We start from the raw sequence: 10,947 nt of genomic DNA, 5'->3' as shown, positions 1-10,947 counted from the left end.
TGGGCCATGTCAGAGCAAGGCTGGTGGGGTCGTGTGGTTTCCTCGGCAGCTCTGTTTCCCCCAGGCTTTAGAAATGGAGTGCTGTGGTGTGGCGATAGAGCCCTGGGGGTGGAGAGAAGTGACAACGTGGGGGGCTGCCAATGTTGGAGGGGATTCTGGTTCGAGGATTGACTTTTTTCTTTAATGGTTGCAGCAAGCGCTAGCAGCATGAGCCTGTGCTGTTTCCTGACAAAACTTCAGGATTAAGTGACTTGCTCCACTTCCAGCATCCTCAGTTATCCTTAACCAGCTGGTGAAGTCCGTATCGGTGCAGCTGGGGCAGACCTTTTCTGATGCAATGGGAACCATGCCCTGAGAACTGGTAAGAATTGGCCATAGCCATGACAGAGCCCCACAGGGTTTCGTTCACCACTCTCCATGGTCCACTGAGCGGCAGCAGCTTCTTGAAGCGGTCTCGGAAAGATGATGGAGAGCAGCCCCAGGACTCTGAACCAGCTGCGACAGCTGTTCGAATCACACTTACTCTCTTTGAGCCAGATCACAAGCGTTGTCCAGAATTTTTCTACCCAGATCTTCTGAAGAGTTGTCGAGGGAAAGTGAAAGGTGGTTCTTCAGGAGACAAGGTAAGTGTCCTTGTGGCCTGTGGGGAACCTGTGTTGTATTGGAAGATTTCAAAGGCTTTTCAGTATTGCTGTCTTAATGCTGTTTTGAGTGTTGGTTGTATGTCAGCTGTGGAGTGCTGCGAGGTGGAAGGAGGGTGGTCAGGCATCCCACAGGCAGGAGAACTGGCACCAGACAGGGGTTCTTCTTGTCAGGCCACACTGTCTCACTTCTTTGCCTTGGCTGGAATTTCACGTCAGAAAGGTGATGTGTTGGTGACAGAGTATGAGATATAATGCCCGTTTAGTTTGTAATTGCTTGATCTAAAGTGATTTTTGGTACCTGGCTTGCCAGCAGCTATGAGGAGCTCTTTTTCAAAGAGCATCAAAAGTAGAGATGCTTCTATGATATGTGACTGTATCTTTTTTGGGACCCTGCTCTACTACACATGAATATTTCCACCTTAGTGCTTGGCATCTCTTCCTGTGTGGTGGGCATGGTGCTTTCAGGTGTTGCCTGACAATTCTGTTTGCCTGTTGAAAGCCATTTCTGAGGACACAATGGCATGCAAACTTCTGTAGCATCTGAACTTTGTATTATGGGTGTTTTTCTATGAAAAGAAAACTGTTGCTCTTCAGAACTGTTTAGCAATCAGTTGATGGCTCATGCTGCTTATTTTGGTTTTTTTTTTGTTGGGTTTTTTTTGTTTTTTTTGAGAGAGAGTTGGGAGAAGCAGAGACAGGGGCGGAACTAGCTGAGAGAGCACTCAAGGCATAGAGACACTCTCAGAGTCACAGCACCCAAATGGGTTGGAAGGGACCTTGAAAAGCCAGCTAGTTCCAACCTCTCTGCAGTGAGCAGGGACATCTTCAACTCGATTGGGTCGCTCAAAGCCCCATCCAACCTGACCTTGAATGTTTCCAGGGATGGGGCATCTACCATCTCTCTGGGCAGCCTGTACCAGTGGTTTACCATGCTCAGCCTAAAAAAATTCTTCCTTATATCTAGTCTGAACCTCCACTCTCTTAGTTTAAAAGCATTACCTCTTGTCCTGTTGCAACAGGCCCAGCTAAAAAGTCCCTCCCTATCTTTCTCATAAGCCCCCTTTAGGCTGCTCTAAGATCTCCCCGGAGCCTTCTCTTCTCCAGGCTGAACAACCCCAACTCTCTCAGCCTGTCCTCATAGGAGAGGTGTTCCAGCCCTTGGATCATTTTTGTGGCCTCCTCTGGACTCGCTCCAACAGTTCCATGTCTCTCCTGTACTGAGAATCCCACAGCTGGATGTGGTACTGCAGGGGGGGTCTCATCAGAGTGGAGTAGAGGGAGAGAATCCCCTCCCTCGACCTGTTGGTCACGCTTCTTTTAATGCAGCCCAGGGTACGGTTGGCTTTCTGGTCTGCGAGCACACATGGCCGGGTCATGTTGAGCTTCTCATCAACCAGCACCCCCAAGTCCTTCTCCTCAGGGCCACTGTCAGTCCATTCTCCACCCAGCCTATATTTATGTTTGAGATTGCCCCGACCCAGGTGCAGGACCTTGCACTTGGCCTTGTTGAACTTCATGAGGTTCGCACAGGCCCCACCTGTCAAGCCTGTCCAGGTCCCTCTGGATGGCTTCCCTGCTCTCCAGCACACCACACAGCTTGGTGGTGTCGGCAAACTTGCTGAGTGTGCACTCAATCCCACCGTCTATGTCATTGATGAAATTATTAAACAGTACTGTACTAAATACTGTACTAAAGGTTGATTTGTCTGAGCTTCTGCCTGGATGCTGTAGTCATGATGGATTTAATGCATGGGGTTTTGGTGGCAGCGTGACAAGATTGATTCTGATGTGTTTGTGTCTTTTATTTCTACAGAAGAAAGACCCTGCTGATCCCTTTAATGATGATGAAAAGGAAAGACATAAAGTGGAGGCTCTTGCTAGAAAGTTTGAAGAAAAATATGTATGTTTTTCTTCTTTATATTATGTTATCCCTTAGAATGGGCAATGCTGTTCAGCTGTCAACCAGTAGCATTTAATGGTCATTGGCTCTGATGTTCCTGTTCTCCTGCAGTCCTTTATCTTGGCTGGAAGGTGCTGTTTTCTGTGTTCCTTTTCTGTCTCAGGGCTGTGGTCCACGAAAATAGTTCAGATATATTCTTAAATCAGATGAGTCTGATTAAAGTGAATGACTTTCTCACTTGTAGTGGCAAGTAACTTACTGTAATTTATAAAATTTAATTTTCCTAAGCAAAAATTAATTTTGAGGCATTGTTGCTGTGGCACTCTGCAATCTGTCAAGTCCCTTAAGTAGGGTGCTCTGGTGAGTCTGCTGCTCTTAGGACAGTACTGCGCCAGGTGGTGTGAGACGCAGATCTGTCTTACCCATTTCCTTCTCGTTGTTCCTCTCACTTTAGTTCTGTAGATGGCAATAAACAAAATTTATGTTTTGCATCTGGCGCTTTTGGATAGCGAGTTGCTTTATTGTCTTCTGATACAAATTTGGCCTGTGGGTCACCCTAATGCACTGCCTATATGTTTGATGCACTTGGTACCGAGTTTGTACCAACTGTGTAGCAGTTATGGGAAGAACAATCCATCTCCGCACCAGCAGAAATGTTGAAGGGGTGCAGACCCAATTCAACATAAAGTCTGAGGACACAAAGTCAGCCTGTCTGGCAGGTCAGCGTTTTGTTTCATTTGCCCGCACCATTTTTGGTTCCGTATGACAAGGCCTAAAACTGCATTTACCATATCCTGAGATTACAGTGTCATGGAAGTTAATGCTGGTTTGGTTCTGCTGCTGCTAGGAGCAAAAAAAATCTCATTCCCTTTTCTGTACTGGATCCAATATCAGTGTCCTGTATTGGGGCTATCCCTGTGGTAACTGGAAAAGAAAGATGAAGACACTGTCCATCTTTTCTTGTTTAGGGTGGCAAGAGACGTAGAAAGGACCGTATTCAGGACTTGATCGATATGGGGTATGGATACGACGAATCTGACTCCTTCATTGATAATTCTGAAGCAGTGAGTACTGGGGCAGGTGTGAGGGTGGTTAAAGGCAGCTGCCTGCGGGGCTGAGCTGGCCCCTGGGGAGAACCAGAACTGGGTGCAAGCCAGGAGTGTGCCAGGGCTGGGGAACAAGAGTTCCTGGGGCAACCGCATGGCCAGGGAATGCTGGTTAGCAGGCATGTCCACAGCCTCATCTGTTCTTGTGGGAGCGCGAATCCTACTCCATTCTCCAAGCAACTCAGCTACAGAAGAAAGTAACCAAGCTTACAGTACCAATAAATTGTTCTCTGTTATTTTCCAGTATGATGAGCTTGTTCCGGCTTCTCTTACTACAAAGTATGGAGGGTTTTACATCAACTCAGGAACACTGCAATTTCGGCAAGCATCTGAATCTGAAGATGACTATGTTAAAGAGAAAAAGAAGAAGTGTCCCAAGGTCAGCAAGCCAGCTTCCTCAATTATTTCCTGTGTTAGAGCTCGCAGGATTTGCTGCATGAAAGTGTGTTGATGTTGGAAGCTGAGTGAGATTTGTGAATTGGTGTGGACGGAATAGGGATGAGCACTTGAAATCCCATTCTGTCCCCACTGTTGATAGTAAAATGAGGCATATCTGGCATGTATGAGAGTCTAGTGGGGTTGCCTGGTTCCTAAAATAGAGGTGGTAACAGCCTGAAAAGTCACATAGTGTTACAGGGATGCCAAGATATGTTCGAGGGTTCTTCTGTTTCTCATCTGAGGTGTGCTACAGACTCTGCTGGGAAACTAGTGCTTCTCTTTCGTGGCAATGTTGGAGATAGCCCCATTTTCATAATGCCAAAGTGAGGCGGCTAAAGGGGAAACAGGAGGAGCACTTGGCATCCTTTCCCCTGTATGGATGGGATCATCTCTAGTGTAACAGCCAGGTGTGCTGGGAAATGTTGAAGACAGTGTGTACCAGAATGCCAGTGATAGATGTGTGGGGTTTGGGTTAATGTGTCCAGTGGGGAAGGAGCTGTTCTCAAATTCTTGGGAGAGGGCCCGAAGTGGCTCTGGGAGCACAGGTAGCATTGTTGGAGATGCTTTGATTGTGACTTGGTTTTAACCCTCTCCAGAAGCGGAAGTTGAAAGATGGGGGTGAAAAAATGAAGAAGAAGAAGAAGGATGATTCTTATGAGAAGGAAAAGAAATCCAAGAAGTCCAAGTTTCCAAAAACTGGGTAAGGAGGAGGGAACGCTGGCTGCTCGACACCTTGCTTCGGCGTTACAGGTGGCATTTGTCAGGCTGCAGTAGGAGCTGTTGCAGTGGGCGGTGGCTTGAGTGCATGCTGCCTAAAGACCAGCAGGAAAACCCCCTTTGCTTCCAAAGTGGGAGAAAAAAGGCAGCTGACGGTGAGGAAAGGAGTACAGCTCCACAGCAAGTGTCCAAGCAAAGAGAGGCAGAGCTAGCTGCAACATTGGTGTTTCTTTGGAGCTCTGTTTAGGCACTAATGGTGGGAACAGATATTGGGGAACCTGATGAGAAGGAAAAGGAATTTGCTCTTCTGGCTTTAAGAGGCAAAAAGCTTCAGGCTGCTGTCACGGTAACTCTCACTTACTTCAGTTTCTCTGTGCTAGTTGTTTGTGCATTTCCCAATCTTCCTTGCTGGGCTAAAGCAGGTAGCTATATAAGAGCGTAACTCAGTAGAGGTGGTTTAAGCTCCATCACCTCTCTGCAGTGAGAAAGGACAGCCTTCTCTTTTCCAAGCTGAACAAGCTGCAGGAGCTTAAGGCCTTAGGAAGCGGTACAATATTTTTCCTGGTATAATTGATTAAGGGGCTAAGACTTTCCAGGGCATTGGTGCATATGGCTGAGGAGAACTGACATGAAGGTATCCTCCTCTCTTCCCCTTCACCATGTATTAATTTCAGTTCCCTTTCCTCCTCCATACTTTGTTTACAGCTTTACGGCATTAAATGCAAGTAAGGAGAAGAAGAAGAAGAAATACTCTGGAGCTCTTAGTGTCAAGGAGATGCTGAAGAAGTTTCAGAAGGAGAAGGATGCTCAGAAGAAAAAAGATGAAGAGCAGAAAGTGGTGGCTCCTTCACCAGCAGAACCTCCAGCCCCAAGGGAGGCAGAGGCAATGGCTGACCCTTTGCTCTCACTGTTTGGCCGTGCCAGCGATAACGACCTGCTTCAGGCAGCAACGGCTATGGACTCGTTAACTGACCTAGACCTGGAGCGGCTCCTCAGTGAATCCCCAGAAGGAAGTCCCTTTCCTGAGGTGGAGGATGGGAGCGATCCTGTTGGGATGGGCTTGGAGCAGGATTTCAAGCAACCACCGTCCCTCCCAGAAGGCCTGCCAGCCCCTTTGGAGAAACGCATCAAAGAACTGGCTCAGGTATGGCAGTTGGTTGCGGGGACAGCTCTGCTAGGTTTGTCTAGCTTCACCCAGAGACAGATCACGCTCCGGGGGGGAGTTTTGCAGTGCTATATGGGATCACACCTTTTATCTTCACCCAGTTTTCTCTTATGACCGAGTCACTTTCTTGAACGCCCCAATGTTGGGTAGTGTCCAAGTCCTTGGCCTTGTTATCTGCTGCATGTAACACTCAATATCACACCTGTTAGTGTGGCTGCTCTCTTGGCAAAGTATGGACCTGATGCAAGAGGTAATTTCGCAAATCAATTTAACGTGAATTAATTTAAAATATGAACTAATGACGCTGAAGGACAAATTCCACTGTAATAGTTTTAATGTGGTGTGATGGTCAGGACAGCGTCTGTGGTGTGCAGTGTTCTGTATGCAAAATAAGTCGGTGCAGCTGGAAAGCGTTATCTGTTCTACTGTGTGAAAAGGCATGAAAAGCCCTGTAGATGGGGCTTGAGGATTTGTTAGAACCATTTCCCATGTCATACGCAGGCAGATGCCTTCAGTGAAGCATGGGTACGATTTGGCATCTCCCACATTGAAGCTGCATCACTGGCAATTTGGGTTCGTGGGGTAGCGTTTAGGGAGCAGAATATATTAATTTCCAGAAGGGTGATCTCACGTCTTTTCACCAGTAGCTCCTCCTGCAGCTGGACTGCTGTGGAACTGACCCATTGTTTCCAAAATGTTGTGACAGGCTTTGGGAAGCGCTGTCCTGGAGAAGTGGGAAAGCACTGGGTGCTGGTCAGGGATCCCTCTCCTGGCATGTCAAAGAAGTGCACTTTCAAACTTGCTGTGAGGTTCCTCTGGTATGAGGGCTGTCACCATCAACCCGTCAACAAATACTGAGTTGTTTTGTTCCTGCTACTAGTGTTATTTTTAAACATTGATTTTAAGTCGTAAACAGTGCTCTTAGGCCTCTGTGGTGCTGTTTGTTCTGCCTTCTGGGGCATGTCAATTTAGAGCACCTGTTACTTAAGCATCTCTTACCTTTAGTAACAGGAGTTATTAAGTAAGCATCTGTTAAAGATAGCTGTGTTCTGCTGAGAAATTCGAAGTGTATATAGTGGTGGTGAGCAGATGGAAGAGAAGGAGGAATTGAAAGTATTGCCACAGCTGATAAAAAGAATGGGCTCTTCAGGGATGTTTCAATTTGCTATTCAGGCTGTTCACAGAAAACACTGAAACAGCTGTTTCTGAACTATACCTGAGTTAAAGGAGAATATTACAGAGGCTCCCATGATATCAAGTTAATTGTTATGTTGCTGCAAGACAGTGTAATAGCAGACTACCCACAGATTTTCCTGCTGCTCTGTCTCTTGTTGTTGGGCTGTGTATGTTAGGAAAAGAAACCAAGGAGGAGAAATACAAGATTTAACAAATTGAAGCCCCTGGGTCAGTTAGGATTTTGGGACATGAACCCTGTTGCAGATGGGAATGAAGAGGTACCATACCTCTGTCTGAAAGCCAGGTGTCTTCCATCCCAGCAGGTGGGAGCACCTCCCCAGTTGAGGAAATGCCATTTTTCTACTTGAACTGATTTGACTTTAACCCTCTCCTTCCTAAAAGAATTTTCCTGTTGAGGATTATCTTTAGCATTGAGCCTTCTCCTTTCATATCACTGGCTGTCTGTGGCCTGTACAGAGAGGCATGTACACCTTCTGGGCATAAATAATCGCTTATCAGCCTCCACCTTGGTGTGTTAAATCAGGGGGTTTCAAACTCATGCCCTTCACTCCTGGTCTCCTTTCCCAAGCAAGGAATCACTAACTTGATGTGGTGCCTTGTGAATCCCAGTTTTGTTTACATCCCCACTCAGAAGAGACTGAAAGTTCTTGGCAGTTTTCTGTTATCTCATTAATCTCTCGGAATTATTTTCCAGCTGGATATATTTTTTATGGGTGTGATTTTGGGGCAGTGCTGTGTGTGCTGCAGTCATAGCTCAGGAAGCTTCCTGAACAGGATTTTTTTGTTTGTTTGTTTCCATGGTGTTGATTGGAAATAAGGTATCCCCTGTGGCTAGTACTTTCTGTTGGTTTCTTGGCTTAGTGTCGAGATTGGTCTAGAAAGCCTGGTGATAAGTATCCCTGACCCTCATTAAACATGACTAGGATGATCTTTCCTGTTACAGGGAAAAGCTCTGTGCTCATATTACTTAATCAAACAGCTGTAATGTGAAGTTAAAACCATGCCCTAGAACTGTCCCTTCTCCTCATGAGGAGTATGCCAAAGCAGCCAGTTGCCACTGAGCCATCTCCTTTGCCCCATCAAATGGAGAAATCTTCACTCTGGTGTAGTAATTCCAACTCACTGGACCCTAGTGCATCAGTACAGGAGAATCCAGAATGGGAAGGTCTGTGGACAGGACATCATCTTACCAGTTCTGATGGCAGGGTTGGACTTTAACTGAGGAGGCATAAGAGGAGAGGAAACCATCTCTCTTCTCTCTGTCGATTGTGACAGTTTTTAGCCCATCTACAGTAGGTGGCTGGTGCAGAGTTTGATGGAATAAAACTTTGCCTTGTTTTACAGTGTTTCTGAAGTGGTTTAAAAAACAGTTGATTGCTTGTGCCTGTCTATATCTGTGAACTGATGATGACTGGTGTTATTTGCTAATTTATAGGCTGCCAGAGCTGCAGAGGGAGAAGGCAAACAGAGATTCTTCACTCAGGATATCAATAACATCATACTGGAGTAAGTGCTGCCAGGAGAGAAGAGTGGGAAAGAAGAATATTAGGCAGAGCATTTTTGGTAAATTCAGGAGCAAGTTTAGCAGGAGTTGGGGGAGTGTGCTTATATGGATCCTCCACGCAGAACATGCCTAGGATAACATGAAAGTCTCCTAAAAGTGGCTTTCAGTTGAAATATGATGTATAACAGAGGTAGCAGAGTGTTGGAGTGGATGCCTCCTGTTCTCAAGATGATGCTTGATATCCGTGTACTTAAATTTGGTCACTTGACCTGTGATTGTATCTTGATACAAGAACAGTACATCTCTCCCTGTCAGAGATGTCAGGCATGTTCTTTGGTATTTAAGTTATATGCTATATGGAATATTTTATCACTGATAAGGCTGGTGTGTTCAACTGGCTTTCTGTGCAGACTGGAGGAACTCCATTACTGCTCTGTGTTTTCAAGTCCCCCAATTACAGAATGCCTGTGTTGCTTCACGCAGCTGTTGATAATGGGTTCATTCTTCAAGTGCTTGGAGAAGGCTGATGAATGCACACAGGTTTGTGATCATTGCAGTGTAATAATACTTACACAGCAGCTTTAATTTCATTAAGGTTTATCAAGGCACTTGAAGAGAATTACCAAAGGGAAGTTTGGGAGTCTGTTTCCCTCTTGTTTCAAGTGGTGATAACCACCTTTCAGCATGCCAGTGCTGACTGCACAAACAGTCCTAATCTGTCAAATTAATAACTTTAACCACATTCAGAAGACATTTAGATAGATTTGTATTACTTTGCCGTAGAATCAGTTAGGGGTTTTTACAATTATTGTTGACACTGAGAGGTGGCTTAAAGAGCTAGTCTCCTAAGCTATGTATGACTGTGTAGATAGATTTGGCACACGCTGACCTCTCTAACCTATTCACTGTGAAGTAAGTTCAAGCCCAAGGGATAAAGTTTAATTCTATATTATCCTGACCTAGACTGCTGTAGTATCTGACATAAGCAATGTGTACCTCTCATTTCATTCCCCAATGTTCCTGCAGTTCAGTTACCAGGACAAGGCCGCCCCTGCTGCTGCCCAGCGGCCCGCTCCGGGGCCCGTTGGTTGAACGGTGTTTCAGGAGCGGGTCTAAGCGGAGCCTTCTCGTGTCCATTGCCGGCTGGGAGAAGGGAGACGGCTTAGTCTCCTAAGCTATGTATGACTGTGTAGATAGATTTGGCACACGCTGACCTCTCTAACCTATTCACTGTGAAGTAAGTTCAAGCCCAAGGGATAAAGTTTAATTCTATATTATCCTGACCTAGACTGCTGTAGTATCTGACATAAGCAATGTGTACCTCTCATTTCATTCCCCAATGTTCCTGCAGTTCAGTTACCAGGACAAACTGCAGAATAAATGATACTGCTGACATTCTTTGGTTCCTTTTGCGGATACTCTGAAACTGGATTAAAAGGCATCGCTTGGGATAAGGGGCTTGAGTCTGTTGATTCTAAAAGCTAAAGCAGTGTCGTGCAGTTTGGCTTGTCCTTTGTCCCTCTCTCCCTGCCTCCAGCTCCCCAGGTTGCATCAGAGTTGCATTTCTGTTGCTTAGAGAACCCCTGCCAGATCCCTGGTCAAGGCTGTGTTTGTCCTGTTCTTCAGTATCGAGCTGCAGACCCGGGAGCTGAACAGCCAGATCCGGTCAGGGGTGTACGCCCACCTGGCTGCTTTCTTCCCATGCAGTAAGGACACTCTGGTCAAGCGTGCCCGGAAGCTCTATCTCTATGAGCAGGTGAGTGAATCTGGGAGCACAGCCGTGTCTCGCGTGCATGTTACCCCTGCTCTCCGGAGCCCAGTTGTTATCTGCCTAACATGGTGGTGTGCTCCATGGAGCATCTGGTGATGTGGATTCAGAAGTGGCCGGGTCTCGACCTGCCCGCTTTGGGTGCCTCAGCTGGCATGCACCATGTGGAACTTGAGTCTGTTCTGCGATTGCTCTAGGGTGGCCGATTGAAGGAACCTCTACAGAAGCTAAAGGAAGCCATTGGAAGGGCCATGCCAGAGCAGATGGCCAAGTACCAGGAGGAATGCCAAGCCCATACCCAGGCCAAGTTTGCCAAGTAAGCTCCTCGTTTGCTCATTATGCGTCTGTAGCTCTTCTCAGCAGGCTCCCTGTGACCTGTAGGCTGCTCTCATGAAGTTTACCACCTATTTTTGTTCTGTAGTCAGAAATTGCTGATGGGTGTTAATTGGCCTAATTAAGCTGTGTGTGTCCTTTGTGCTACGTGTGGTGATGCCAACTACAGCAGCAT

The 10,947-nt window shown here is 46.4% G+C and overlaps 1 protein-coding gene across 1 annotated transcript; it reads left to right on the top strand.

Annotated features, from left to right (window-relative positions):
* Positions 1–380: 380 nt before the first annotated feature.
* Positions 381–10,755, top strand: LOC104159615 (ubinuclein-1-like; the record flags this gene model as incomplete). Its single annotated transcript, XM_009697565.1, has 9 exons — positions 381–623; positions 2,458–2,544; positions 3,513–3,608; positions 3,895–4,029; positions 4,685–4,788; positions 5,511–5,949; positions 8,603–8,673; positions 10,298–10,427; positions 10,637–10,755. Coding segments are annotated over exons 1-9 (1,424 nt in total), but the record flags the coding sequence as incomplete, so codon positions are not given.
* Between the last annotated feature and the right edge of the window lie 192 nt (positions 10,756–10,947).

This window comes from Cariama cristata, unplaced genomic scaffold (genome assembly GCF_000690535.1).
Source record: "Cariama cristata isolate BGI_N322 unplaced genomic scaffold, ASM69053v1 scaffold31213, whole genome shotgun sequence".
NCBI classification, from domain to species: Eukaryota; Metazoa; Chordata; class Aves; order Cariamiformes; family Cariamidae; genus Cariama; species Cariama cristata.
The sequence above is the reverse complement of the archived record's forward strand: the minus strand, read 5'-3'. Positions and strand labels throughout refer to the sequence as shown.